At 46.0% G+C, this 24,365-nt stretch overlaps 4 protein-coding genes, 1 long non-coding RNA gene and 1 other non-coding gene across 10 annotated transcripts; 4 read left to right on the top strand and 2 right to left on the bottom strand.

Annotated features, from left to right (window-relative positions):
• Positions 1-11: 11 nt before the first annotated feature.
• LOC117843047 (uncharacterized) lies at positions 12-4,537 on the bottom strand. Its single transcript, XM_034723608.2, has 4 exons — positions 2,610-4,537; positions 1,229-1,512; positions 816-1,040; positions 12-714 (listed from the first exon to the last, which is right to left on the bottom strand). The coding sequence occupies exons 1-4, from the start codon at positions 3,064-3,066 to the stop codon at positions 262-264; spliced, it is 1,419 nt and encodes a 472-aa protein (XP_034579499.1). The 5' UTR covers positions 3,067-4,537; the 3' UTR covers positions 12-261.
• Positions 4,538-4,670: 133 nt separating this feature from the next.
• LOC117843048 (uncharacterized) lies at positions 4,671-7,635 on the bottom strand. The gene is made up of 7 exons (XM_034723609.2): positions 7,209-7,635; positions 6,907-7,119; positions 6,683-6,835; positions 6,330-6,449; positions 6,149-6,235; positions 5,625-6,070; positions 4,671-4,968 (listed from the first exon to the last, which is right to left on the bottom strand). The coding sequence occupies exons 1-6, from the start codon at positions 7,566-7,568 to the stop codon at positions 5,657-5,659; spliced, it is 1,347 nt and encodes a 448-aa protein (XP_034579500.1). The 5' UTR covers positions 7,569-7,635; the 3' UTR covers positions 4,671-4,968; positions 5,625-5,656.
• A 182-nt stretch (positions 7,636-7,817) lies between these two features.
• LOC117843050 (glucosamine 6-phosphate N-acetyltransferase 1) lies at positions 7,818-8,590 on the top strand. Its single transcript, XM_034723611.2, has one exon. The coding sequence runs from the start codon at positions 7,842-7,844 to the stop codon at positions 8,349-8,351; it is 510 nt and encodes a 169-aa protein (XP_034579502.1). The 5' UTR covers positions 7,818-7,841; the 3' UTR covers positions 8,352-8,590.
• Positions 8,591-11,239: 2,649 nt separating this feature from the next.
• On the top strand, positions 11,240-14,043 carry LOC117843049 (large ribosomal subunit protein bL9c). 3 transcript variants are annotated; one of them, XM_034723610.2, is made up of 7 exons: positions 11,240-11,486; positions 12,062-12,189; positions 12,572-12,617; positions 13,248-13,345; positions 13,428-13,475; positions 13,574-13,695; positions 13,848-14,043. In XM_034723610.2, exons 1-6 carry the CDS (start codon positions 11,331-11,333, stop codon positions 13,692-13,694), a joined length of 597 nt encoding a protein of 198 aa, XP_034579501.1. In that variant the 5' UTR covers positions 11,240-11,330; the 3' UTR covers position 13,695; positions 13,848-14,043. The 3 variants fall into 3 exon arrangements, 1 of the variants encoding a protein (XP_034579501.1); XR_004637596.2 differs by having other exon boundaries at positions 11,241-11,486; positions 13,574-13,753; XR_011897370.1 differs by having other exon boundaries at positions 11,241-11,486; positions 13,574-13,780.
• Positions 14,044-15,963: 1,920 nt separating this feature from the next.
• On the top strand, positions 15,964-16,102 carry LOC117846648 (small nucleolar RNA Z247). Its single transcript, XR_004638377.1, has one exon. It is a non-coding gene; the product is annotated as a small nucleolar RNA Z247 (small nucleolar RNA).
• A 4,180-nt stretch (positions 16,103-20,282) lies between these two features.
• LOC117845847 (uncharacterized) lies at positions 20,283-24,058 on the top strand. Of its 3 annotated transcripts, XR_004638166.2 has the most exons (4): positions 20,283-20,449; positions 20,533-20,927; positions 21,418-22,805; positions 23,695-24,058. It is a non-coding gene; the product is annotated as an uncharacterized lncRNA (long non-coding RNA). The 3 variants fall into 3 exon arrangements; XR_004638165.2 differs by having other exon boundaries at positions 20,283-20,927; positions 23,312-24,058; XR_004638164.2 differs by having other exon boundaries at positions 20,285-20,927.
• Positions 24,059-24,365: the final 307 nt, after the last annotated feature.

Here is a 24,365-nt window from a genome sequence, read left to right as displayed (position 1 = left end):
CCCCAGAGAAATGTGAAAGTGATTGATTACTCCATTGTTATGTTATGATCAACAAAAAATGTTCCATCACAACATAATTTTCAGATGCTATGAAAGCCTTATCCCTGATTCGGCCAGAAACCCGGAAAGGTTCTGAACATTTTCAAGGAGGCGTCTGCATTCCTGCAGCACAAAACTGAGCATGCCGCTCCAGAGAACTAGAGAAGACCAAAATATACATATGCACATCAGATGCCTGTATGACAAAACTGAAACCTGGAATCACACCCAACTGCTCTCAAATGAGATATCATCGAGCCGAAAAGACAGATCCCCCACATAGTCTTGTTCAGCATCTACTCTAGGCTCAACGCTCTCCGTCACGACGTTTTGGTGTGGCTGAGGGAGCAGCGTTGAAGGCAGGGGCAGCTTCGGCGAGTGGAAGATCCTCTCCACTGGACCAGCTGGCTTCTCCCACGCGAGCAGATGCAGCTCGATGGGGCGCACCGCGAGGCGGTGCAAGGAGAGCTTCTGGCTGAGGGAGATGGTGTCGAAGCAACGAACTGACCCTGAGCTGGAGATCATCCAGGGGAGGACTTTTTCATTGGACACTCTTGAGATGACCAGCAGCTTGGACGCCTCTTTGGCCCGGTTGAACAGATCACGGAGCCCTGATCGGGATGACGGACCCTTGCATTCTTCGTCATCAACCACTGAGGATATGTAGATAAAACCCTGACAGAGAGAAATATGCCAGCAGGCTCGAATGATAGTTCTAATGGCTCAAGTAGAACGTAATTGCAGAGCATTGTGCAGAGTTGCTAGTGAAAAGGGACCTCTTCAGTTCGGCTGATGGCAAAGCCAAGCCTCGTGTCACCTTCTTCAAGTGGGATCTCCAGCAGCAGTTCTCCTATGGAGCTGTACCAAAGCCGTGCTGCCTTTACCACACCAATGTCCACCCCATGGTAATCCTCGAAACCGTAGAGCGTCGCATTAGTGACGTTCGACAGATCAGATAACGAACCTGAATTGACAGTTGCAGACGCTGTCTCGCCGGATATCTGCACATTTCAGAATGTGACAATGTGAAGGGAAACTTTTAGTAGGATCTTTCAGAATGAAGTACAACAAACTGAATGTCCATTTTCTAGGCTTAGGTTTGTAGGTAAAGTCAAACTAACTGAAGGTTCATTCTAGTAATTGGCTCCTACACTGTGACATGTTTGAATTAGAGAGCTTGTATCTGCACCTTGGTGAGAAGAGCTTCACTCTGCACATTCCTGTAATCAACGGGGATGCCCGAGGCCTGCGCTGAGCAGATCCATGCATTGGCACGCGCCAGTGTGTCGTCAAAGGACTCGTAGCGACAAGCGTTCGAGTCCAGAGCCTTGGGAAGGACGAGCATCGAGAGGTAGCAGCTAGAGTTGGGCATGCGCAGAGTGTCGCGCATCTTCTTCTCCCATGGATATGCCACGTATCCGTCTTGGAGTTGTGCCTTGCTCAATGCTGATGCAACTCTTGTGCTCCTCGTGCCTAAACGCAGATACAGACATACAGATGCCACGTTGTGTTTATGTAGAAAGTTCAGAGTTGATAAAAGAAACAACGTGCTCATACCATACTGTACGTGAAAATAACATTCAGAAATAAGCCTCATCATCTGTGATCAGAAGCATGGCCAAAAGACTGAAATACATGACTTCAATTGTGTGTGAGGCGAACAGTTCATGACTTTAATCGAGATGCCGATTCTGCACACAAGTTTTAGGATTGCAGAAGAAAGTTAAGACAAAATTGGAGCAATGCATGATGTTTCTAGCGTCCGTTGGGTGAGGTCAATAGTCTACCAAACTAAACAACGCCATATTCCCCAGGAAAGACAAGAAAACGAGTGAACATCCCTATGTGTGGAAGAAATGAAGAATTGACCGCCAGTTTCTATGACAGCAATACACTTGGCATTGTTACGGAGATGTCTTTCTATTCTCCCTAGTTTATGAATGTTTCCATTCCTTTGCTACCTTTAAATTTCGTTATGTACCTGTCAGCCTGACAACTGATAACCATAAGCTACTTAGTTTTCTCAGGGTGCAGACAAAAAAGAAATAAGCATATATGCGGAAACTAGCTATGAATGATGGCCTGCGATCACGCATTGAGACATCAGGTTATCAGAATATTCTCATTGTAATTTGAACATCAGATTTGACAGGAAACTTTCCTTTTCACATGTGGTACAGGACATGCGTAGAGGCATATGCGTAGTCTGTCTGCCTCTTTCATACAGTCATACTAAAACGCGTGCCCTCAGGACGGTCAGCCTCCCAGAGGCCACCACGGCATGGCCACGCGGCCAAGAGCCCCCGAATCCCTCTCGCTTCTCTGGCTCACTGCGGCCTCTCCCTCTCCACACTCGTCATCACCGTAGACCTCGACTCCTCAGCATCCGCCTCGACGCTCGGCTCGGTCTCCGACCGCGCAGCCACCGCCCGGAGCATTCGATTCGAATCAGAAGGTGAGAAAAAGATGGACATGGCCGAGGCCGAGGCGCCCCTCCTTTCATGCGGATGCAGCAACAATGAAGAAGCAATTGTTCAGAGTGGTGGACAGAGCAGGCCGTGCTTGGTTACCTTGCAAGACGAGGCACTCGCTCTCGAGGCGGTCGACGAATCCGAGCACGTAGTTGGGGTCGTGCATCGACCGCAGCACGTACTGCTTCCTCCCCCCTCCTCCTCCTCCGCCCCCGCCGGGGCTGGCATGGTGCGGCACGATGCAGGCCTGCAGCTCCCTGCCTCCCCGCACGCGCACCTCGACGGAGGTGTCCCCGCGCTTGAACGCCGCGTGCAGCGCCTTGTGCAGCCCCGCGCGCCCGCCCTTGAACGGCGCCTCCAGCTCCAGCGCGGTTGCGGTGCCCCCGCCACGGGAGCCGCGGCCCACGCGGACGGCCTCCACCACGTCCCCCTCCTGCACGACGCCCCCGCCGCCGCCCCACTCCTCCGCCTTGGAGCTCCCCGCCACGCACTCCAGCGCCACGACCGGCGCCTCGGCCTCCCGCCGCCTCCTGTTCCCGTCCTCCTGCTCTGCCATGGCTCCCTCCCAGTCCCAGCGGCCCAGGATCACCCTCTCGTGGTGGCTCGCTTTATCGAGTGGCCTGGGCGGCGGCCGCGGGACGCGCCCCCACCCCACGTGCCGCTCGTGACACCGCGGAGGAGACGCGCGGGGATCCGCGTGCCGGCTGGAGACTCCGCTCGTGACGGGGATCTCGGACGCGCCGCGGCGGGGGCGAATTAGAAAAACGGCCCGGCGGATTCGACTTCGAGCCGAGCCCCCGATCGATCGGCACCGGCAGCGAGCGCGCACGTTCTGAGCTTCCTCGGCCTCCTCTCCTCGTACTCTATTCTCCTCGGTTCACGGCGCTGGCAAATGGCTGGAGAGCCTCGCTTCCTCGCTGCACGGAGCGGGAGGTTTAAAGAAGGGGGGGCGGCGGGCAAGTCGCCGTCGCGGTGGACGAAGCCGGCCAATCGCGTGGGGTCCAGTGGCGCGCGGCTACCAGCCGAGCCGAACCGCGCGCGCGGCGTCCGGCTGCCATGCGGGCCCCGCCTGTGGACGGCAACCTGCAGTTACGTGCGCGGTGAATGGATTTTTCACGATCTTGGGTCCTTTTCACGTCGGTCGCGCAAATCGTGCTCGTGCAAGGGACTTACCAAGCAATTAGTAAAAACAAAAAAAATTCTCGAATTCAAAAGGAAAAAACTGTTTTTCATTAGAACCAGAATCGTTTCTCCAAAAACACGTTGCTTTTATTGACAAAACATATCCCTACCAAACAGGACTTTAAGTCACCTTTTTTTTTTGTCAAGGAAAGATAAATTTGGTTCAGATGAACACTGCAGAGTGAATCGAGAAAAATAAAACCTTCCAAACATTTCAGCAAAAACACACAGTTTGCTGGTCTTAAAAATGAAGGTCGCTTTGTACTTGCCGCGGACACAGCGTCCTGTTTGGAACTTGAAAATTTTTGGAATAGCTTTGGCCGGCAGAGCGCTGGTCAAACAGTTCCATTTCCACCTTGCATTGATTCTTATTTCTTCAGGACCGTACAGGTGTATCACTGATCCTATCTTTAGTTTCCAGGCACCAGGCTTTCAGCGCCGGCATGCGGCAACCATCCGTACAAACTGCAAACGTACAGGTGTTGACTCTTGAAGCTTGAAGCTCCTATGAAAGGTCCCATGAAAAATTTGCTGCGTTCAAAAGAATCCCTCCCAACTTCACACAACGGTTCTGGTTCTGGACAACCTCAACTTCACGCTGGCCTGGGCTCGGGTAAACAAGGGTGGATGAACTGCAGATTCGGTGCCCCCTCCATCGTGAATCCGAGGAGACCCGAAAGTTTCTCCAGTCACCATCAGACAGTAACAGCTTGAACCTCACGATGAATCGAGAGACAAATTAGATGCTTTGGTCTCCACTGTGCCCAACTGGTTAATGTCTGTAAGATGGTGATCTCCTGGACAGAGAAGCAGAAACCCTGCAGGGCGGCAGTTCAGAGGTGGTTCTGGACAGCTGATAAGCAGATGATTTCACCATGGGAAATTTTCTGCGGGAACGGAAGCAGGCGGGACCATGCTAGGTCATCAAAAAATAAACGAAAGGAATGCTTAACTATTTCAGAAGTATGAACTCCGAGATTCCACCGGATAAATTAGTCCACTGATTAAATATAACCGATAGATTCAAGGGAGGGGAGACGCTGACTGTTCAGATCCAAATGACATACTATACAACGGAGAAGATACCAACGATGAAGCTAGGTACCACGACATGGTCCATCTCATGAGTCATGACAGACATAACTTAAAGACTAATGAAGTATGTAACAGCCTACAGCCATGCTGTTTTACCAGAAAGAGCCAGAAGCCAGGAAGCATCATTCGGACAGTTCATCGATCAAGATCGATAACATCTATCAGCTCCATCTCTTCCAACCTGAAATGTCAAGAGAATAGTTTGGTCGTTACTCATTATTGCGAGCCATTTTTTTTAAAAAAAAACAGAAGATAGAGCTGTTGCAGCAAGGGGGGAAATGAAGCTTCTGACTGTCGCAACATATATTTTTTATAAGGAAAAAAAGGCAATCTGCAATCATATCAGTATCAATTACTAGCAAACAACCGAAATATGATTGATCACTAATAACTAGCAAACAAAATAGCTGTGTGCATTGATGCACACTAGATGTTTCCTAATATGTTCCATAAAAGTTTTTGGGAAACATGGGATGGGTTTGGGGATGGGGATGGGGGGAGACATCAGGGACGAACAAAGATCGATAGCACATCAGGGAACTGAATCTCAGCACATAGTTTGCTCTTATTTCAGATTCCTACAAGTCAAAAAATCTCCAGATATTAGCTTCTGTTTATCATGTTCCTTTTTCTTTTAAAAAGAAGTTTATGTTGATTAAACTTGTGGTGAATATTAGCAGCAATGTCAATGATGAAGGAAGCCTAGCAGAAAAATCTTAATAAATAGGTAGAGTAGTTCCACCAAGATTAACTGAAGCGAACAGCCAACGTGATTGATTGCTTTGCTAGGACAAGAACAGCAGATAAGTTTAATGATGCAAGAAGTGTATGGTGTACCTATCAAGTAGTGACTTCTTGATGGCTAAACTCTACACCCATCTCCTTGTAGCTTTATTCCTTGAATCTTGCTGGCTTTGTCGTCTAATCTTTTTAAAATCTCCAATAGAGGATGTAGGTTGCTTCTGTCCACCAAATGCATTTGTTTCAGCTTTTGGATTAATCCGGATCTCTTTCAAAGGGCTAGTTGAGCGCAGCTTGTGAGGGAACGATTTTTTTAAAGGAAGAGATGTTTTTGCTATAGACTCCTTGGAATCGTCGTCTCCTGGAATGCTATCAACAAGACACTCATCAAGGTATCTTGGTGTAACAGGAGATTCAGAATCTGATGATGATGGGCTAGAACTGCTCATATCATACAGAACATTGTTTGACATCACTGGCAAATCAGTGCAGATTGGACTTATGGCAGAAGATGCTCTCTTAGCCCTTGATAATTCAACAACCTACCAAAGAACATAAGAAGTTAATTAGCACTTCGCCTGACCACAAACAATCAGCAATGACTTGGAAGAACTGCTTACCATCTGCTTCAGAGCAGCCATATCTTTCTTCAATTTAGAGATAACCATGTTTTTCCTTTTAAGAACATCCTGCAACTCTGCAATTCTCTACATACAAACAAGGAACAAGGAATTTAATAATACTCTAATAGTATATTACATTATTACCTGAAATAATGGCAAGCAACTAGAGTCTATTTACCTTGGCATCAGCAGTACTAGATGCATGTGCAGCTGCAGCTAGTTCCTTGATGGTTGCATCCTTCTCTTCACATTCCTTCTGAAGATTGTACAGTTGTTGATCTGCTGCCAGGAAACTTAGCTGGAAACAATGTAACATGGTGTCACCACACAACACAATTGAAGGTAAGAAAAAGAGTGTCAAACTTTGGTCAAATAATTCCTTGTAACTTAAAAGTAGGCATAAAAGGAATGCATTGTCAAGAATTATGATATGGATACAATCAGGTATATGCAAACAATAGATGCTTGGAAACAAAATTTCACAGATAAAAAAAAGATGCTTTAGCCACAGAAAAGTGCAGGCTTATCTACCTGATTATCCCCATTTATGTGGTTATCAACTGATGATGCAACACTCCAGCAGAAGTCTGAGAGGTCTGACATACGGCGCTCTTCATGATCCACGAAAGAAAGACTAGGCCTACCAACCACATCACTCCTAGCATCATCCATTCCACAGAGATCCTGCACAGTGGGTGCATACTCTTCATTAACCATGTACTCCTTTTTAATAGGAATATGTAAACAGGTTTTACCTTTGCCTTCTGAGGAGTGGCAGCAGCATCTGGCCTCACGCACATACAGCATCCAGATTCCTCTTCATCTCCTATCTTCTTGCTGCCTGCAATCTCATCCTTCTCCCTTTCGGTGGAAATGTAACTGTCACACTTAACGTATTGCTGTTGCAAGCAGTTCATCTCGACGAGCAGATCATCCAGCTTCTGCTGCATGCCTTCCAGCACCTCATCCTGCACACCAAAAACATTATTCGCGGGGAGTGGTCACCAAATATTCAATCAAAACATGGACAAAATCGAGGAGATCAATAGAGGCAAACCCTAAGATTAATCGATCGTTGTAGCTGCTCGATGCGGCGGGCGGCGTGGGAGCGGGAGGATGCGGCAGCGACGGTAGCGACGAGAAGAACGCGGTGGAGTGGGCTGAAGAGCTCCCACGCTACCGCCTCGTCCGGGGGAAGGCCCGGTGCGGCCGAAGCGGCAGACGACGCCTCCTCCGCCCCGACGAGGCGGCCTTGGAGGGAGACCCACGCGTGCCGCCGCGGGGCCGCCGGCTCCCGGAAGCGGCTCGCGAGGGCGCAGCGGCGGCGGGAGTAGGGAGAGGGCGAGGAGACGGACACGCGGGAGGGTGGGAGTTCCGGGGGCGGGGTCGCCTCGCCGGCGGCGGCGACGGCGACCATGGCGACGACCGACGAGACTGGCTGACTGCAGATTGCAGAGGGTTTGGCCGTTTGGAGATTGGAATTTTGAGTTGGGGATTTTTGTGCGTTTGGGCGGGGTTCCGAATTTCTTATTTTTTAGGCGTTCAAAAAAATGAAAATTGTTTTATTTTAACTGTTGATTTTGGATCTCATCCGCAACGTCTCGGCCCATTTGAAAATCGTGCGATCTGCCGGCCCATCTAATTATTGGATACTCCGATCCGTCAGGCCCATCACTCCACGGATACACACATGGAAGAGTCACCACACGCTCCCGTCGCGGCGGAGGCCGGCGCCGGCGCCGGCGCGGAGGCCGCCGGCGACTCCTACATTATCCGGCCGCTCGATCTCGCCGACCTCTCCAAGGGCTTCTTCGACCTTCTCGCGCAGCTTTCCCCTTCCCCGCCGCTCTCAGAGGAAGCCTTCCGCGCGCGCTTCGCGGAGCTCGCAGCGCTGGGTGCCGACCACCTGGTTCTCGTCGCGGAGGAAGCCGCGACGGGCCGCCTCGCCGCCGCGGGGGCGATGCTGGTGGAGCGCAAGTTCATCCGGCGCTGCGGCCTCGTGGGCCACCTCGAAGACGTGGTGGTGGACGCTGCTGCGAGGGGGCGGGGGCTCGGGGAGCGACTCGTGCGCCGCCTCGTGGAACACGCAAGAGGGAGGGGGTGCTACAAGGTCATACTGAACTGCACGACCGAGCTGAAGGGGTTCTACGCCAAGTGCGGCTTCGAGGAGAAGAATGTCCAGATGGGGCTCTACTTCTGATCTAGGTTCCACTTTATCGGATCACACTCCCTGTTTATGTTTTCTTCAATTGATTACTGAATTCATGAAGTGCGATGGGGAAGATCTGTATGTTTGCCTGTTTCTTTGAATAACTGTTTGTAGTTGCCTGTGAGCTAGTGATCAATGCTGCTTGTAACACATTGCCTCAACATAATTATTTGATGTGTGGCACGTTTATTCAATCCAATTATAATAGAATGTTATCAGAAGTTATTGTAGATCTCTTACCAGTTACCAGGCTTGCAAAATGATTTCCTTGACAAAGTAATACTGATCTTCAAGATGCAGATGGGTTATAAACGATTTTGTGTATTTACTACTGCTAAAGCTATGTTAAGCAGACCTAACCAGCTAATGTGGGATTAAAAGCGAATAGTGCATTAAGCTAATGTTCCTTTTAGGATCACTTTTACATTTCAGCAATTCTTTAACAGAAATGTACTTGTCCAACCTTGTGTGTTATAAGCAGTATGTTTAGATTAGAGGTATGCTAGAGTGGTTGTGCAGAAAAATCCAGCTGCTGCAAAATGAGCACTCCTTAATCCTTATTCTCTTATAAATAGATTATCATGTCATATGGAGAGAGTTCCAACTATCAACTATTCATTGAAACAAAATATCTGACGTGTTCGAGGGGAAAACGAGCTTACCCTTGCTTAGATTTAGTCTTTTTCTTCATTTACGTGACTCACCTTGGCAAAATTTGAAACTTAGCAAGATTCAATCATCAAGTAGGACATTTCATAATGAATAGCAATCTTTACTATAATCATGTCCTTTTTGTTTGTGAATGTGCCTCTAGCTGAGTTGGTTAGGTGGCTCTAGTAGCACTTCTCAGGTCCTGGGTTCGACTCCCCGTGGGAGCGAATTTCAGGCTGGGGTTAAAAAAATCCTCTCGTTTGTCCCACGCCAAAGCATAGGTCTAAGGCCCGGCCCAGGTCGTTGGTCGTCTCACACGGGCTACGGTGCCGCTATGTAAGGGTGGGGTAGGGGTTCGGGGGTTTTCTCAACCTACGTGAGAAGGTCTTCTTCTTCTTAGCAAAATGCCCGGGCGCTGTCTAACCCCCCGCAGGTCGAGTTTTTTTTTTTGAACAATTGAGCATGGCTTTGAATATTGTGCATGTTTTAGACCATTGCTCGCAGGCCTTGAGAACAAAGTAAGTTATTTAATCACAGAAAACAAACTATACCTCCTAGAAAATCCTCTAGTTCAGCTATCTCATCATCTTAGCATTCACTACCTATGAAACAGTCTGTCCACCCACTCACAGAAAAGAAGGTCCAGTAGGATGAGTAATCAATATTCCCAGCAACAGATCATATCCCGAGTTCTCCCAATGCATATTATTACTGCAAAGGCAAGTAACATTAACATAGGCTTGGGCGATTTCCCAGCCCATGCAGCATGAAGTTGTAGAGCTTACTGCTCCAATGCATAGGTCTAATCAAAGCCCAAAAGATAGCAAGCTGCAATCCACATTAAAAAAAACAAAAGGACCAATACTTTCTGCCCCATTGCAAATGAATACATCTCATTGAAATGCCAGTTTGGCAGCTAGCTGTCTCTTACGTAACGGTTTTCTAGGAAATTGTTGGCTGCAGATTTTGATAATGATCTAAATTTGCAAAATTCAGCACTCAGCCCTGCAGAGTAGTTCAACCACACTCAGAAAAGAGCAATATATGGATTGTTTGTAAGAGCTTCTCAAAGTTCTGTAACCTTTATAGATGCTAGTACCAGAATTTTGAAAGACTTCTCATATGATTCACCAAAGTATAACCTGAATACCTGATTTTACCTTATATTGCTTGAGACACACTTTGATATCTCCTTTTCCTCCAGCCTTTGGTCAATGGATATTATTCATGTGTCACATGGCTCAGAACTGCAGTATTATCTAGTAACCTCTTGGATTTCGTGTGCACTATGTCAATTGTCATTCAAATAAGGTAGCCATCTACTGTCAGATCAGGACAAAAAAAATGGTTATTTTCTGATTGTCAGTAGGCAATTTTTACGAAGTCCTCTTGATGGATGAATATTCCGTGATTGACTCGCACTGTACTCGACCAGTGGGTAGTGGAAGTGGAAAGAACAGGTTGAGAGCTGTCCTATTCCTACACAAGTGCAAGGTGAAATGATGTCTGAATAGTGCCTGAAGGTCATACAGCTCAAATGCAGGATGGTAGTGGATCCTTGAATCAGCTTGTGCTGGACTGCATATTTTCCCCTATCTTACTCTTGCTGTCTTGCCTAGTTCTCTGCTAGGTTTCTGAAATTCGGTTGATCGGATTCTTTTTCACTATTTTGTCACAATACTATCAGCTGATATAGTCTTGTTTCTGAATATGCTTTCTGCAACCTAAGACTTCAGAGAGCCCAATGGATAAGAAGCAGCCTACTGTTTCGAAATCTGCTAACGGACAGCTTCATTTCATCTTCTTTTTTTAATAAAGGTCATTTTTCATCATTTGCCCGGTGTCCCTGTTACTGTGTTACAGTAGAATTTAGCTGCCTTTCATGCTTTGCTCATAAAGGGTCTATCTTTATCCTGGAAGATGCTTCTTTGGCTCTTTCATGACACAGGTGCAAGTGCAGGAGCAGCCAGTGGTGCCGCATCTGAATGGAATTTTCCCTCATTTTACAGACTTCAGTGCACTAAAGGCCTGAAACTTAGGTCCTTTTTTTCACATTCAGATTTCAGAATCCCATTTTTTCTTTCACTTGTTCTGATTTCTGAGGTAAACTGAAAAGGGACGCTGCTATTTTCCTTCAAACCATCTTCCAAACAACGGGGGAGCGCGCGTTTGCTTGACCGGTCACGTGGGACAGGGGTCGCGCCTTATCTCCCTATCGCGTGAGCCAGGTGCCCAAGCGGATAAGAAATCACTCACTAATAAGCCGCCGCCGCAGCTGCCCCCAGGCTCCAAGAGAAGCGAAGCGAAGCGAGGAGAGCAATGGCGTCGCCGTCGTGCGCCTCCACGCTGCCTCTGACGTCCGCCTTCCCCTCCCGCTCTTCCTCGCGGCCGCTAGCGGGGCGCCTCCTCACGGCGTCTCGCCGGGCTCCGTCTCTGGTCATCGTCGCCCAGGGAAAGGTCAAGAAGTACCGCCAGGTCGGCTCCCCGAACCCTCCCCTGACCCCTCTTGTAACTTCTGCGCACAGTTGCTTCCGATTGCGCCATCAATTAGTGCGTGCAGATTGCCGAGTGCATGAAATCGAGTCCCCAATCTTTTTCTAACAATTTCAGCATTCATGTTAGATGAGTGCCACCAACCTAATAGGTCCAGATCCGTTACATTTTGATTTTCTTCTCCAAAGTGATGCATTTTTAGCTGATCGGTAGATAAAAAGGTATTAGAGGAAACTTTTGGCTGCCTCAGTGGCAACCGGCAAGATACATTACTGGTTCACACAACTAAGACACGTAGTTGTATTCTAATCAGACTTTTAGGTGAGGGATTTAGATACTGGGAATTAATCTTCGCAGGAGGAAAGCTAGTGCCTCAATTTGGAGTTCCTTTTGTAGTGACTGCCTGATTGTACAAGAATGCAACATGGTTGCATCCAGTTAAATTGACGATGTGGTACCGCACACCGTCGTGTTTCACCTGGTCATTTTGTTGTCTTTTGTCACTACCCTTGGCATTACATGCAATTTACTTTTCTTGAAATTTTTCTTCCCCAAAGGTCATACTGACAGACGACATAGAAGAGGTGGGGAGGAAAGGGGATACATTGAAGGTGCGAGCTGGATTCTACCGCAATTTCCTCCTTCCCAAGGGCAAGGCTACGCTTCTAACCCCAGAAGTCCTCAAGTAACACTCTCGCTGCATTGTAGCCCTTTCTTTTTCTCTCACTCCTGATGAACTCTGCTTCTTACTGATAGGCATTGCCAAGAAAATCAATTGATGTTTACTTATGATATTTGTTTGTTTTTTTCACGTATTTTTCCTTATCTGCAAATTCCACTCCCCATCAAATGGTTCAGTGGCTGGTAACATTGTAGGCACCTTATGAACTTCTTTGTGGTATGCTTGTTTTGATTCTCTGAGGGTTTAGTTCGGGCCCAGGGTTCTTGATTGAGATAGGAATCCATGCACCTTTATCACTAGAATTCTGGTAACATATGTTAAGTGGTCGAATGTTTGATTGGATGTGTAAGTGAAAAAAACTTCTTTATTCTACTTCTCTCTGCAGGGAAATGCAACTAGAACAGGAAAGAATAGAAGCTGAGAAGAAGCGGGTAAGAAAAATATTTCACTCAGTAAAAAATGCAGTTGCAGTTAAACTCAGTGTCCTTTGTTGTGTGAAGGCTAAACTTTAGTTGCAGTTTAGCCTTACTGTCCTTATTGTCTGAAAAAGAAAATTCGAAAAGTTAATTCCTGAGCATGTCCCTGAGGCAGTGACCTTATGGATAGCTGTGGGTGGTCAGTGGCCGCTCCTTGGCCGGCTTCCTACCTGTGGTGTGGTAATTGTTGCCAGCAAACTCGCCGACAATAAGAGGATAAGGAAACAGAGAACTTGGGATGAGAAAACTAGATTGATTGTATTTGCTTGATCTCAAACTTAAGAGAACAATTGGCATATATAGCCAGCCATTTTACAATCAGACTCACACACATTTGGAAATTGTAATCTAAACAAACTCTAAAGTATATACTTCTAGCAAAAACTGGACTCGGACTGCACTCTAACTCAGACTCAACACTGGCTCCAGCTTCTTGTGAACCTGACACCTACTTCTGAGCTTTCCGTTTCTGTTATTTCTGTCCGACCATAACAGAAATATTATGAGTGCCATTTGCGAATGAGTATACTTAACTACTTATCCTTTTGATATTTATAGTCTTCAAAATTTCTCTACTTACATTAGGTTAAAGAAGAGGCGCAACAACTTGCTCAAGTTTTTGAAACCATTGGGGCTTTCAAGATTCCACGCAAAGGTGGAAAAGGAAAACAAATCTTTGGGAGGCAAGTTCTTAGTTGATAATCCTCTATCTATCTTGTTTTCTCTTACTTTCATTTTTCTGACAAAATCCTTTAATGTGCACAGCGTCACGGCACAAGATATTGTTGACATAATAAAGTCGCAACTTAACAGGTAGTGTGTCCTTCTAACTGGTAGTCTGCTAAACAGGCTTAATAGTGCTTCTCATATTGTTATGGTTTTGCTTACTGCTGACAAGCTGTATCATGTAGGGATGTGGACAAGAGGCTTGTGACAGTTCCAGAAATCCGTGAAATCGGAGAGTATGTTGCGGAGATTAAGCTTCACCCGGACGTGACAGCTCGAGTAAGGCTGAACGTCTACGCGAAATGAGGTGCAGTTACAGAAGCTTTTTAGTGGATGGTGGGCTCTGGTGTAGCCTGATTCCGCCGGTCTGTGAGCACAGATGCAATCGCCATGTCTGTGAGTTTTGGCTATTGGAGTCATCGTGGTCTTCTCTTAAATAGTTGCCTTTGTTTCGTGCAGAGATTTTGCTGAAACTGACAGGCGCTGTGGTAGACAATGGAGGCCTGGGATGGTTCTTTATTCTTATCCATAATCAAGTGCCCATCCTACCTGTAAAGTCAATTTTCTACAATTTTCTGTGCGTTTTGTTTCGTGGGGTAAAAAATAGAAAACGTTGTAAAGCACAATTGGTTTGAAAGCTAGAGCATTACTTGCAGGGGCGGATCCAAAGGGTAGTCCAGGCAGCCCCTGGATTTGGTCCCTTTTTTGGAATTTTAACTAGCATGTTATTTTGAACATGGCCTTCATATAGAGATTAAGAAAATTCATCACCGCCTACCCAAAATTCGCCTGAGACGTGAGTCATTCACAGTGGTCGGATGTGTATCCGCACTGGCACCGAATCCGAATACACCTTCAGAACAAACGTGTTTTCTTAGAGCAATTTCAGTTGAACTCCCGAGGTCGATGTCAAAGAGGATCCGGGGACCCAGAAGGAGCAGTGGGCGCGGGACAACAAGTTTCTCGTCAACCCGGAGTGGATCAAGGCGCCAAGTTTTCTGGTGGTGCCGGCAGGACGAGCAGGACTTCCCGGTGACCCGTGCAAGGTGCCGAGGTGAACAAACTTGTGTGACTTCCTACTGTGGGAATGGTATAGCAAAATCTTCGAGAATTGCGTGCTTCGGATCGCTGGGGTTGCCCTGACTGTTGAGAGCTCCGTGGCGCATTGATTCACTCGGCCAAAGTTTTGTTGGGAGCATCGGTATTAACCGTAGTTCCTGGAGAACGTCTCGCTTCGGTTCGGTTGAGTTTATTGTTCAGTCTATGAAGTGCTCAGAATTAGAATTTTGAACCTCTGAATCAGCATATTTCTTCAGATGCCTGCATGTTTTTCTCGACTTTGGATACCGATGTGCTCCAAGTAAACGGGTGTTCTCGTGTTCATGTTCCCATACGTGATTGAAGTTGAACTTGCAAATAGAAACCTGGAAGTATATTTTGCTCTGTTAAGCTTTGGACTTCAGTCACTTTGCATTTTAACCCAACTGTGCTAACATTAGTCACATCTCTACAGCTAAAAAAACCAAAACTGAGATTAAAACGTCGTACGTTTTCACCTTCCGCCCACATCTTCCCGCGCTCCATGGATTCTCAGAACCCTCCGTGCCCAACAGATGCGGCATCGGAGGTCTGTGCACCATGCGATAGAAGGTCTCCCCTCCGCACGCACCCTCGAACGTCCCTCAGCGCCCAGGAACTCCCTCTGCCCTACAATCCATCTGTGCCTCTCGCCTCTCTCCTTCCCCGTCGCCACCGCGCCTCGCATCCTTCCCCTCCGCCGCCGCCCCTCACGTCCCATCGACCGCGTTCGTGATCCATCTGTTAAATGTAAAGATATATTTTGTATTTATCCCTTTGCTGTTCCTAGACTTATGCGGCTGTGGTGAATCTTCCAGAATAGATTAGATAGAGTTTGTTGTAACAAACCACAGCCGGTTCTCTAGGGATGGAGCCTATGTAAGCCACCGGTGCCAGGCGTTTTGGTAACCATAATAATTAACACGTAACCGGCCAGGAGCTCTAAGTTTGGGGCCCTGCCGTTCCACCACATTGCGCCTCTGAAGCTTTTTCACATGGTATCAGAGCCTAGGTCACCATGTCGTCAAGTTCAAGCGTTCCGCATCCTCTCTTCGGTGTTCCAATCACCGAGAAATTGACAAGGAAGAATCACGCGCCATGGCGCGCACTCGTGCTTGCAGCCGTCCGCGGCGCACGCATGGAAGGTTACCTCAATGGCAAGACTCAAGCTCCTGCGCAAGAGATCGAGGAGAAGAAGGCTGATGGTACAACCATCAAGGTGCCTAATCCGGCCTATGCAGATTGGTTCGCCGAGGATCAGAAAGTCCTTGGGCTGATCTTGTCTTCGGTCGGGAAGGAAGTGCAGCCACAGGTCATCGCTGCAGTGACGGCGGCCGAGGCATGGGGAGTGATTGAGAACATGTTCTTCGCTCAAACCCGTGCCAAAACGATGAACGTGCGATTAGCACTTGCTACAACAAGGAAAGGTAACCAGACAATTGCTGAATACTTTACCAAGATGAAAGGCTATGCAGATGAGATGGCAGCTGCGGGGAAGCCAATGGACGACGAGGAGCTGGCGGCCCATATCTGTAACGGGCTGGACGCTGAATTCAATCCGGTGGTGACATCTGTTACTGCCCGGACTGAACCGCTCTCAATTCATGAGTTGTACTCTCAGCTTCTTAGCTTTGAGACGCGACTCGAGCTTCAAGATGGATCGGGCTTCTCTGCAAACGCCGCCAATAGGGGCGGTCGATCTGGATCAGGAGGATCTGGGTCGGGCGGCTACAACAATCGCTACTTCAACAACAATCGCGCCCCTGGGCGCGGTGATGGAGGCCGTGGCGGCTCGCGTGGGCGCAGTCCCGCGCGTGGTCGCGGACAGCAACGCGGGGGAAGGGCACAGCGCCCCAACCTTGGAGGCGTGGATGAACGTCCTCTTTGTCAAGTGTGCTTAAAAATAGGGCACACTGCGGAGAAGTGTTGGCATCGCTTCGACGAGTCCTATGTCCCTGAAGAACGGCACGTGGCTGCGGCGATGAACTCCTACAACGTCGACACCAACTGGTACACGGACACAGGCACGACTGACCACGTCACCAGCGAATTGGAGAAGTTGTCCTTCCGTGAGAGGTATCACGGGAATGATCAGATCCACACATCTAGTGGTGCAGGTATGGAAATTAAGCACATCGGTCATACTACTGTTCCAACCCAGTCCCGTAATCTTCATCTAAACAATGTGCTTCATGTTCCAAAAGCTAGCAAAAATCTTGTTTCTGTTCGTCGCCTTGCTAAAGATAACTCTGTTTTCCTTGAATTTCACCCTGATTATTTTCTTATCAAGGATCAGGCCACGAAGAACACGATTCTTAGAGGACGATGCCACCGAGGGTTGTACCCTCTTCCATCAGATCAGTCAATAAAACAGGCGTTTGGAGTAGTGAAGCCGTCCATATCTAGATGGCATAGCCGCCTGGGTCATCCAGCTTTTCCAGTTGTTTCCAAAATTATCAGCAGTAATAAGCTCCCATGTTCCTCTGAGAAAAACAATGATTCAGTTTGTGATGCCTGTCAACAGGCAAAGAGTCATCAACTTTCTTATAGTAGATCCTTTAATTCCTCAAAATTTCCTTTAGAACTTGTGCATTCTGATGTCTGGGGTCCTGCTCTAGATTCAGTCGGGAGAAAGAAATATTATGTTAGTTTTGTTGATGATTTTAGCAAGTTCACCTGGATCTACTTTATTAAATACAAGTCTGAAGTGTTTGAGAAATTCCATGATTTTCAGGCCATGGTAGAGAGACAATTTGGTCGCAAAATTCTCACCATGCAAACTGATTGGGGAGGGGAGTACCAAAAATTGCATAATTTCTTTACCAAAAGTGGGATTGTGCATCATGTTTCCTGTCCCCATGCGCATCAACAAAATGGAGTTGTTGAGCGCAAGCATAGACACATTGTCGAAATTGGGCTTTCCCTCCTCGCTCATGCCTCTATGCCACTAAAATTTTGGGATGAGGCTTTTGCAACAGCTGTTTTTCTTATTAACCGTATGCCTAGCGCTACCATCCAGCATGAAACACCTTTAGAACGCTTGTTTAATCAAAAGCCTGAATATTCCTCTCTTCGGGTTTTTGGTTGCGCCTGTTGGCCCAACCTTTGTCCATATAATCAACATAAGCTTGAGTTTCGCTCAAGACGATGCGTTTTTATTGGCTATAGTCCTCTCCATAAAGGGTTCAAGTGTCTAGATGTGTCATCCGGTCGTGTTTTTATCTCCCGGGATGTTATTTTTGATGAGTCTATTTTTCCTTTTTCTGAACTCCACTCCAATGCAGGAGCCCGTCTCCGTGCTGAAATTAATCTATTACCATCAGACCTTGTTCCTTTATCTATTCCTGGGGTGGAACCTGTAGCAGACCGTGTGTTTAATTCCGCTAATGCTACTCACCAGAATGGATCTAGTGCATGTGATAACAGGATCTCAGATTTGCCTCCTGGTGCGAGACATGAGAATGATGCGGCACGGACTCCTGGGCGATCTGCTCCGGGATCGGGGCTCTCCAACTCTACCGGCCCATCCCACCAACGCGCCAGCGCCACGGAGATGCTGGTTCGCGCTCCGGCACTGCCTGACCCCACGTGCATGCTGGGTGCCCCACCTGGTGCTGACGCGCGGCCGAATCAGGGTTCAGGCGAGGGGGAGACAGGAGTTGTGCCTGCGCCTGATTCTGACGCTGCGGACGATGCGGCTGAGAGAACAGCGCCTGTGCCTAATACTGAAGATGCCGATCTCCCTGTTGATGAATCCTCTGTGCCAGCACCACATCACCCAGCACCACATCACCGGACCCGGCTGAATGCAGGTATTCGTAAGCCAAAAATTTATACTGATGGAACAGTCAGGTATGGTTGTTTTACTGCTTCCGGGGAGCCACAAAATTTAGATGAAGCACTAAATAATAAAGAGTGGATATCAGCAATGGATGCCGAATATGAGGCTTTAATTAGGAATCAAACTTGGCATTTAGTTCCTCCAAGAAAAGGGATTAATATTATTGACTGCAAATGGGTTTATAAGATAAAGCGAAAAACGGATGGGAGTCTGGATAGGTATAAGGCTCGTCTAGTTGCAAAAGGTTTTAAACAGAGATATGGTGTCGATTATGAGGATACTTTTAGTCCTGTTATTAAGCATGCTACTATCAGAACAATTCTATCTATTGCTGTTTCTAGAGGATGGAGTCTGCGGCAACTTGATGTACAGAATGCTTTTCTTCATGGTTTTTTGGAAGAAGAAGTGTACATGCGTCAGCCACCTGGTTATGAAAGCAAGGCTACTCCAAATTATGTCTGTAAGTTAGATAAGGCTCTATATGGTTTGAAACAAGCGCCAAGGGCGTGGTACTCGAGGTTGAGCAGAAAATTGTGTTCTTTAGGCTTCAAGGCTTCGAAGGCTGACACATCTTTGTTCTTCTATCAAAAAGGGCCAGTTACTATATTTATTCTCGTATATGTTGATGATATCATTGTTGCTAGCTCCACACAGGAGGCTACAACTTGTTTGCTGCAGGACTTGAGGAAGGAATTTGCTCTCAAGGATCTTGGAGAGCTGCACTACTTCCTTGGGATAGAGGTAAATAAATTGAGGAATGGTATTCTGTTGATCCAGGAAAAATATGCTAGAGATGTATTGCATCGTGTGGGCATGAAGGATTGTAAACCAGTAAGTACTCCTATGTCTACATCAGAAAAATTGTCAGCACAAGAAGGGACACCTCTTGGACCAAAAGATGCTACAGCATACAGGAGTGTAGTAGGTGCATTACAATACTTGACTTTGACTCGACCTGATATTTCTTTTGCTGTGAACAAAGTTTGTCAGTATTTACATGCTCCTACAACACTTCATTGGGCGGCAGTAAAGAGGATCTTGAGGTATTTAAAACACACCATGAAGATTGGGCTCCGTATTAGTAAAACCTCCTCTCTTTTGGTGAGTGCCTTTTCAGATGCAGATTGGGCAGGAGATGTAGATGATCGTCGGTCAACTGGAGGATTTGCAGTATTTCTGGGGTCTAATATGATAGCATGGAGTGCAAGAAAACAAGCCACTGTCTCCAGATCAAGTACAGAAGCTGAATACAAGGCTGTAGCAAATGCCACAGCTGAGATTATGTGGATACAAATTCTGTTATATGAATTGGGAATACAGGCGCACAGAGCTGCCAAATTATGGTGTGATAATATTGGAGCTAAGTATCTCTCTGCTAACCCAGTTTTTCATGCTAGGACAAAACATATAGAAGTGGATTATCATTTTGTGCGAGAAAGGGTAGTAAGAAGATTACTTCACATTGAGTTTATATCTACAAGAGATCAAGTTGCTGATGGCTTCACAAAACCATTGCCGGTAAGACAATTAGAGATGTTTAAGAACAATCTCAACTTGAGAAGTTTAGATTGAGGGGGAGTGTTAAATGTAAAGATATATTTTGTATTTATCCCTTTGCTGTTCCTAGACTTATGCGGCTGTGGTGAATCTTCTAGAATATATTAGATAGAGTTTGTTGTAACAAACCACAGCCGGTTCTCTACCCCATCGTTTCGCCAACAAAGAAGTCATCCTTGACTTGACGATTGACCATTCCATCCCCGACTTGCATTTTGGGGCGAGTACTACAGTTCCTCCATAATCACACAGAACGCCCAGCTTCGCAGAGCTGCTCGGCTCTTCAAGCTGAATGCGAGGAATGGAAGCAGGGATGGAGCCTATGTAAACTACCGGTGCCGGATGTTTTGGTAACCATAATAATTAACACGTAACCGGCTAGGAGCTCTAAGTTTGAGGCCCTGCCGTTCCACCACATTGCGCCTCTGAAGCTTTTTCACACCATCGCCACACCGTCGCGTCCTCCATCGCACCGTCGGCCCATCCTCCGCTCCATCCCCTCCCGCATTGACGCGCCCGACGCGTGCGCCTCCGCCTCCGCCGCCGCGCTCAGGGGCCCTTGCGGGATCCCCAGGGCACCGCCGCGGTGATCCTCTCTGCCGGCGCCTTCATCTCCGCGTTTGTCATTAGCACCATCGCGCTCATCGCTGCGTCGTGTGCCGTGCTCAGGCATCATTCGTGCGGGACATGTTCTTCTACCTCCTCACAGCGTTCGAGCTCTTCTACATCTACCTCAACGCCGAGACAGAGAAGGGGTGCCGAGGATGAGGTCCACCCACGCATCGCCCGCACTAGGGCAGTGTCCCCCACTGTCATCGACCCGAGGATGCTGGATTCGCAGCATCCGCGGCGGAGGATAGATCCAAAGAGGTGCTGGCCGAATGCGCCGCCATGAGCTCCATCCGCTGCACCCTCGTTCCCATCGTTCCTGCTGCAGCTGTCGGCATCATCTGCAGAGCCTCATGTGATCCATGGACATGCCGGCAAGGTCTACACGCCCTTTCTTGATCTCTCATCAATCACGCGCTGGGGCTCCACCTCCTACCTCCCATCCCTTTCCAATCGTGAGTGCCTTTGCACTATTTAATTTTATTTGACAGTGTTTAATTTGGTGGCACTTACAGCTCTACCACTAGCCGTGATTGCTCAAGTGCACCAAGGGGATTTGCACAGTGAATGCTTGACATTGCTCTTGCTCTTGGTTTAGTTGGGAGGCTTGCAGATATGTTTTTTGGGCTGCATAGATCACTACATAATGTCTTTTTGTTTCTTGTGTCGCCTGAGTATGGATTTACTTTGATTCTGCATCCAGAGCATGTCCTGAACTCCTGATCATCACACTGCATAGCTCTTCTGCAATTCTTAAATATTTTAGTGTGAAAGATATCCCTTTGGCGCTTTGTGTTTCGGAATAACAGCAAGCACTTGAACTGATATATCTACTCTTATATTGGCATCGTACTACTCTTGTTTTGCTTTACTTTCTGCACGTGCTTATTAATTTTGAAAAGTCAGTTTAGTTTAACATGTATATTTGTGATCTCAATATGCCAGGAATGCTTGGCGCTAGCTTGGTGCTATGCCTACCCAAGAAGCTACTCCCTAACTGGGCTGAGAAATAAGTTAGCAGGAGAGTCAGAGATTGCTGCAACCACTGAGCACAAGGAGTGACCATCGATCTGCACCTTTTATTTCCCCTTATCATGCTAATGTAGTATCAAGATAAATATAGATATTTAGTGTACAAATGGCAGATGTCCTAGCTACTTTGACTAGAGTTGCGAGGCTGTGAGTCTGATTGATAGCTCCAAATGCTTTTAGCTTTTCAGAAGCACGAGAGCACAAAGGCCTAAATTCTGAGTTGTGGCATGTGCCCACCCTCATGTGTTGGTTTTTTTTGGTAGTGGTTTGTTTTTCCTCATCACATGGCATTTCCAGTTGCTTAGGATTGGAACAGATCAGCAGAATGGTGAGGCTCTACATGATCATTTTATCTTTGAAATCTTCAGATGGAGCCATTTCCCCTACTACTCCATGTCTCCATCATTTTAAAATGCTTCTTTTTTAAAATAATTGCATTGATATCAAAACCAAAGCAGATTTTGGTAGTATATGCCTAATCAATAGTTGTGTACAAAAGTGATATACCATTATTTTGGCAAGGCACCTGATGAAATAGTGATTCTATTGTGCAACGGACTATTTTGCATGCTTAGGAAGGCTAAATTACTGTAGATAAAGGCACAGGCATTTATTTAGGGCATGTGTTAAAAGTATAAAATTAGAGAGCCCTGAAATTGTTCGTGTATTATACATATTATAAGGCATTAGTAATTAAGAACAATGTCTGAACCATATATAGAGTCGACCATAGTTTAGAAAAAAAACCTACTGCCTCACGTTTGGTTCAAGTTCCACTAATCCAGTTAATATGTACCTCAATCCTCATTCTGTATTCTTTTACAGTTTTAAGGTGCATGGATACTTCTTCCACACTGCTTCACTAACAGAACTGCACATATAGAGCTATATAGCTTTAAGAAAACAGTGCCTTGTGTTATATATTATTGTGCAAATATGAGACATAGCTTTGTTTTGTATAAACCTGCATTTTGTTTTATATAGACCTGCATTTTGATTGTTTGATTTACATTATGGAATGTCAAGATATCATCTCAGTGCAACTTGGGGAGGATAGAAGCCATGCTTTCGTTCATAATTCCTAAGCATGATGTTTTGGAACGAATCATATATCACGTAACAGTTTATATTGTCTAATTTAGCTTCTTGCTGGCTATCAACTCAGTAAATTGTTTCCTTTCAGAAATAGCAGATTTTGGGAAAAAAACATTGAGTGTTGTTCCTTCTAGAAATCAAGTGCATACAGACCAAGGAATTGTTCTTCACTGCTGCCATTCAGCGTGTGCTGAAGACTTTCTTGTGTAAGTAGTGTTCTGGACTTTGTGTCTTTGTTGTCACTCTACGAAATTTTCTTGGTTATACATAAATAGTTAATTTGTTGCATATTAATATTTTTTTATTTTTGTTGAGCAATATTCTCACATTTCAGATTGTGTGTTAGTTTGCAGCTAATTCTAGGTTGCAGGTTGTTTTACTAATTTCAATAATTTGCAACCTGTTGCCTTAAAGCAACTCTAAATCTGAAGTAAACAAACTAAACCTATGTTGCTAGGTTTCTTTTTTCTATAATAATGTGTATTGTAAATTTTTAAGAAACCAATATTTACCAAAGTATTTTGTCTTCTGCCGAAAGCTTTGTGAAGCTGCACAATTTTCATTCGAAAACAAGCAAGGTTTATATATAAATTTTTTGGTTTTCTCATGGGATGATGACTTTAACACTACAAAAGGCATGATTTCTGTACTTGCCAATTCTTTGCTACTGATCATTCTCCTCTATCTTATTTCATTCTTCTCTACTGGCCAGGTTGAGGACTCTGAGATTACCAGCCGTTGCTTGCTTGTGGTTTGCAAAATTGCATGTCATGCCATTCTCTGTTTCTTCTCTGTTGTTCTGATTCTCTGAAATGACTGAGTTGTATAGCTTGTTGCTTGCTTGTGGTCTGCAAAATTGCATGTCATGCCATTCTCTGCTTCTTATCCGTTGTTCTGATTCTCTGAAATGACTGAACGTGCACTATTATGGTAAGTGTATGTAGAGGTTAGTGCTAAGAGGGCTCAATGTGCTAGGAGGAGAACGACCCCAACGTTGATGTTCCCCACCGGTTGTTAACAAATTATCTTTGATGCAGAGTTAGCTATGTGCTTCTTATTGTCATGCTAAATAATCTTTTTGCAATTTACATGTAGAAGAAAATAGTGGGCGATGAAAGCAAGGGATTTGTGAAGTTTGTGAAGTACATACGACAGAGAAAGGATCAAGAGAAGCAGGAAGTGGAAGTTCACTTAGGCTCCAGTAACCAATCATGATAAGCATGGAAAACTGACATAGTGCATACTGCTTCTTAGAGAAAATTGACATTAGAGAACTGAATCGTATTGGATAAAAGGGGGGAGGATTATGCTACTCATGGTGCTAACCGTAAGAATCAAAAAGAAGCAATGCAGTGCTTCTGTTGCCAATAGCATTTCAAGTTTTGTAAATTGCAGGTATTAAATAAACCTGATGAAAAAATTCACGGTGTAGTAGCTTAATTTAGTATTTGTTTGCTTATTTAGTTCTACTTTCCCTATTTGAGTTTGTTAATTTCTTTCATAGGTTGTGCTAACGTTACAAATATTTCAAAGCATGAAAATTTATGCTCAATGAGGGAATTTATTTGCTACGAGGGAATTTGTTTGCCCAGTAACAACGCATGGGCACGGACCTAGTTAGCCTCTTAAGTACAGTAAGTAGTAGCCTCTTAAGTACAGTAAGTATACATTCAACAAGTATCTTAATTGGCTAGTGCAATAACTAAAGTATAAATAAAAATTCAAGCTCCTAAGAAAATAGCAAGATCAAAAAACCTAAAACAAAG

This window comes from Setaria viridis, chromosome 2 (assembly GCF_005286985.2).
Source record: "Setaria viridis chromosome 2, Setaria_viridis_v4.0, whole genome shotgun sequence".
NCBI lineage: Eukaryota > Viridiplantae > Streptophyta > Magnoliopsida > Poales > Poaceae > Setaria > Setaria viridis.
This window is presented reverse-complemented; position numbering and strand designations above follow the sequence as displayed.